The sequence below is a fragment of the Psammomys obesus genome, unplaced genomic scaffold (genome assembly GCF_907164565.1).
Source record: "Psammomys obesus unplaced genomic scaffold, mPsaObe1.curated_primary_1811, whole genome shotgun sequence".
Lineage (NCBI taxonomy): Eukaryota > Metazoa > Chordata > Mammalia > Rodentia > Muridae > Psammomys > Psammomys obesus.
Genome location: NW_026596046.1, coordinates 37,866,015 through 37,870,965, shown reverse-complemented (window position 1 = coordinate 37,870,965; position 4,951 = coordinate 37,866,015). Strand labels below are relative to the sequence as shown.

Genomic DNA, 4,951 nt, shown 5'->3' with positions numbered 1-4,951 from the left:
TATCCAGGGAGCTACTAAGAGACTGAATGAGATGGTCAGCTCCCTCAAAAAGATTTCCAATTTATTCGTCTGAAAGAAGCCTGAGAAAGAAGCCTCTTTCCATAGCAAGTGTTTCATAACCTTCTGATCAGCTCACCAGTGGATTTCGGATATCAAACACCTGTGCAGTCAGTATTTGAAAACCTGTGTGCTTCCTTTCCCTCCACAGGGATAGTAGTAATATTGGACACATGGTGTAGTTTCCCAAAAACCCTCATCTGACTGGTGGCAAACGACTATCCTCTCATGGGAAACTTCAGAATCAATGCCTCTGAGGCTCCCAGCTTTATTCTGACAGGCTTTCCGGGAATGGAAGCCGTGGAACCTTGGCTGTCCCTCCCTTTTCTTTTGTTCTATGCCATCTCCATTGTAGGCAACTCCTTGATCCTCCTCATCATCAAGGAGGAGCAGAGCTTGCATCAGCCCATGTACTACTTCCTGTCCCTATTGTCTGTGAATGACCTGGGGGTGTCTTTCTCCACTTTGCCAACTGTTCTGGCGGCTCTTTGCTTCCATGCCCGAGTGATCACCTTTCATGCCTGCTTGGCCCAGATGTTTTTTATACATCTCTTTTCTTGGACAGAGTCTGGCATCCTCCTGGCTATGAGTTTTGATCGCTATGTTGCCATATGCAACCCACTGCGCTATGCCACAGTGCTCACCAATGCCCGCGTTGTGGCGATGGGCCTGGGAACAGCCCTCCGTAGCTTTGTTCTCATCGTGGTCTTCCCAGTGCTTCTGCGCAGACTGCCCTTCTGCCGCCCTCAGAACATCCTCTCCCACGCTTACTGCCTACATGTGGACATGATTAAGCTGGCGTGCACTGATGTTTCCCTCAATAGCCACTACGGGCTGTCCATCGTGTTGCTCACTTTCGGCCTGGACTCTGCGCTCATCCTCATCTCTTATGTGCTTATCCTGCGATCAGTGCTGGCCATTGCGTCTCGGGAGGAGCGCCTCAAGACACTCAACACGTGTGTGTCCCACTTCTTGGCTGTGCTCATCTTTTATGTGCCTATGGTCAGTGTGTCCATCGTGCATCGCTTTGGGGCTGGCCTGCCTCACGCAGTCCACATCCTCATGTCTACCCTCTATCTCTTTGTCCCTCCTATGCTAAATCCTGTCATCTATTCCATCAAGACAAAGGAGATACGCCGGAGACTGCGCAAGATGCTTTTCAGGGTCAAGTTGTGACTCAGGCAAAGTGAGAAACAATATATGGTCTAGCATTGGGAGTGGGGGCAGCCAGGCACCAGAACGGGGAGAGATTAAGTCTCTGTTCAGGGATGTGAGGGTTGTGAGGCCTGTGCTTAAAGTTCCAGGATCGCTGATAAGAAGTTGATCCACATTATTAGGCTAGTACCTGCCAACACCTTTTGGGGTCATAACAAGAACTCAACTTTCTTAACTTTTCTTTAGAGATAAAAAGCAATCTTGTTTTCAAGATAACCAAGAGATTTTTACCATCAAAACAAGGAAAATTTATTTTCTAGAGATGCCAAGGCCTAACATAAAATATACATTGTGACACTGTGGGACCTTGAGGGCTATGCATGACAAAGATGAAGATGCAGAGAGGGGTTAATGTGGGACGGGTCAAGGTCATCAATACTGTGGAATTTTAAGCAAAAATGACTTGATACCTTAGGTCCACAAAGTTGTAAAGCTCTGGTGTTTATTTCTTCACAATTTGATTTTAGGATTCTTTGGACGCTTTTCCCACGCATGAGAAACCAGTGGTACATCAGCACTTAGTTTCACCTAGTTGAAGTTAACAGCTCTTTGTTTATAACTCCGGGAACCATTTTGCCATTCTCCATAAGTATTTTTATCCTCACAGAGTAAGACTTCTCTGTGGCAATAATCTTGAGCTGTTCTGTCCATCCATATTAGAGCTGCCACGGTCCTTCCATTGAGATAGCACCTGACAGTGTGAGACAAATAATGAAGGAATAAGTGAAAGAGTGGTTGAATAAGAAATAGCAAATGAGTAACCAAGGGAAGACAACAAGGTTTGAACAAATCGACAAACACGTTGCTGACTTTTCTCAAATCGTAGTTTTATATCCTAAAAGGTTTCTTAACTCTCCAGTCGCATGTTGCTCCTAATGGGAGAAAGTGTAAATGACGTTTGAGATTTTGATTTTTTTTACATGTGAAGTGAGGTGTCAGTCTTCCATGTATTTACCTCACAGGCTCGAGGTATAAACAGCATGGATTCTTTAACATCTGTATAACTTCTTTACGCACATTCGTTTCTATTCCATGGGAAATCACAGGAGTCTGTGCGGAGATGTAAACATGACACGAGGCCAGTAAGTTGGTCCGGCGGGTAAAGGGACTCAGCCTGACTCCCCAGGTTTGAAGGGAGTGAGCTGACGCTTGCAAGTTGTTGCCCTCTGACCTCTCTATGTGCACGGTGACATGCATGCACCTGTCCCCCGTAAAATGCAAATTTAAAGTGTTAAAATATCTCTTATAATCTGACATGTGTGAGTCAGTGTCTACATAGATGCTTTGTCTGGACTTCCCTGAGTGTTAACCCAAGAGGGACTAACAGTTCCCTAACTGTTTTGTATTCATATTATTATGATACAGTCAAAATGACTAAACAATGAAATACATTAAAAATATTTATTTAGCACATTTGACTCTGATAATTGATTGCTATTACTATAAACCATAGTCCATAGGATACATGGTACATAACTATTTATGGTACATTTATGAAATATTTGAAAATAAAGTTTATTATATCCACTTGTAATGCATATAGTATGTGTTTTCTGCCATTCAATATTCCTCTACAGAGAATTCTCTGTTTAGCTCTGTACTCCATTTTTGAATTGGATTACTTGATTTGTTGCTTGAGAAATGGATACAGAATTTTTGGTACATTTACACAATGGAATACTACTCAGCAATTAAAAACAAGGAAATCGTTAAATTAGCAGACAAATGGTGGGAACTAGAAAAGATCATCCTGAGTGAGGTATTCCAGAAACAGAAAGACACACATGGTATATACTCACTTATAAGTAGATACTAGACATATAATATAGGATAAACATACTAAAATCTGGACATCTAAAGAAGGTGATCTAGAAGGAGGACCCTGGGTAAAATGATCAACCCTCACTCAGAAAGACAAACGGGACAGACAGACAGAGAAAATAGGATACAGGACAGGAGCCTTCCATGGAGGGCCTCTGAAAGACTCTAATCAGCAGTGTATAAAAGCAGATAATGGAGACTCATAACCAAGCTTTGGGTGGAGTGCAGGGAGTCTTCAAAAGAAAGGGGTGATAGAAAGACCTGGAGAGGAGAGGAGCTCCAGAAGGATAACAGCAGAACCAAAATATCTAGGCCCAGGGGTCTTTTCTGAGACTGATACCCCTACCAAGGACCATTCATGGAGATAACCTAGAATCCCTACTCAGATGTAGCCCAGGGCAACTGTATCCATGTGGGTCCCTAGTAAGTGGAACAGGGACTGCTTCTGACATGAATTCAGTGGCTGGCTCTTTGATCACCTCCCCCTGAGGAGGGAGCAGCCTTACCAAGACACAGAGGAAGACAATGCAGCCAGTCCTGATGAGACCTGATAGGCTAAGGTCAGAGGGAAGGGGAGGAGGACCTCCCCAATCATTGGACTTGGGTGGAATTGGGACAGAATGAGGGAGGAGGCTATAGCTGGGATACAAAGTGAATAAATTATAAATAATAAAAAACAAATAAGTTTTAAAAAGAAGACTCTTTTATAAGTTTTGTGGGACAGAACTCTGGGAAAGAAGCTACTTTGAAGGGGGTTGGTCTGTTTCATTTCTTTATAGCTGCGAGACTGAAGTTTCCATTAAAGACTATATATATAGCTATCAGCTCATTTTCCTCAAAGCTGCCTTCAAAATTAAATGCAATTTTTCATTGTCTCCTGCAAGTAATGATGGACTGAGTACCCCCGCCCCATACTCAGTCCTGTACTTGTCTACTGTTTTTCCTTCTCTGTCCTAAAGAAAGAGAGCATTTAGCTACTGCCTGTCAGGCAGCTCTGTCATGGGTTAGTCATTGTATTTGTTTCTAACCGTAAGTCCCGATAAGAAACTCACTGATTAAAGAGAACAGAATGGTTCAGATGTGCCCTTTTGTAAACACACCTGTGGGCACATTCATGTTTGGTGAATTTAAGAACTCATGTGCTCAGTTTTTAGTATTATGAGTATCACTCAAAAGTAACAAAAGAAAAATATTTTAATATCCATAATCTTAAGTGCATATGCAAAATTCATTTCTCAGCAAGAAAAATATCATACTCATGGGATAAAAATGGGGACACCTTTTGAGAGGCATTTTGCTTATCATTTCACTTCAATTGTATGTTTATTTTTTGAGAGTCAGACGCTCTAAGTATGTAACTAATTCGTAGGCTTCTCAAGAATGGATTATGTGGAACTTGAAAAAGGTATAAATACTGTATCAAAATTTATACAAGTAGTAAAATGTGAACCTTTTGTTACTTAACACTATTCCTTCAGTACGTACCTGTAGGTGTGTTTGCAAATGGAAGCTTTTAAACAGTCCTGTACTCTTCAGTCAGGGTCCACTTCCTTTTAGGATGTAGTTAGGAACACACACACAATGACTAACCCCATTGACTGCTACAAGGCAGCCAGTAGGCTCACTGCGTTTTCATACTCTATGATGTGTGACTATATCTATTTATAGGTGAAATAATAAACCCTGCAGGGAGGGGCGAGATACTTTCTTGAGCAAAAGGTAATACAGACTAAAATTCAAGTGCATCTAATATCTTCATCTATGGATCCCTATTCCCCTTATGCTTGCATAAAAGGTATTCCGTAGCCATCCGTGGAGAAGACAGCACAGTGCAGAGTCTCAGCACCTCACTAAGAAG

The 4,951-nt window shown here is 42.2% G+C and overlaps 1 protein-coding gene across 1 annotated transcript; it reads left to right on the top strand.

The window, feature by feature from the left end:
* Positions 1 to 285: 285 nt before the first annotated feature.
* Positions 286 to 1,233, top strand: LOC129688392 (olfactory receptor 51I2-like). The gene has a single exon (XM_055623223.1). The coding sequence runs from the start codon at positions 286 to 288 to the stop codon at positions 1,231 to 1,233; it is 948 nt and encodes a 315-aa protein (XP_055479198.1).
* Positions 1,234 to 4,951: the final 3,718 nt, after the last annotated feature.

What these genes read in the sequence shown, in the direction of transcription:
- LOC129688392 (XM_055623223.1), top strand. Translation starts at nt 286, where the DNA reads ATGGGAAACTTCAGAATCAATGCCTCTGAGGCTCCCAGCTTTATTCTG.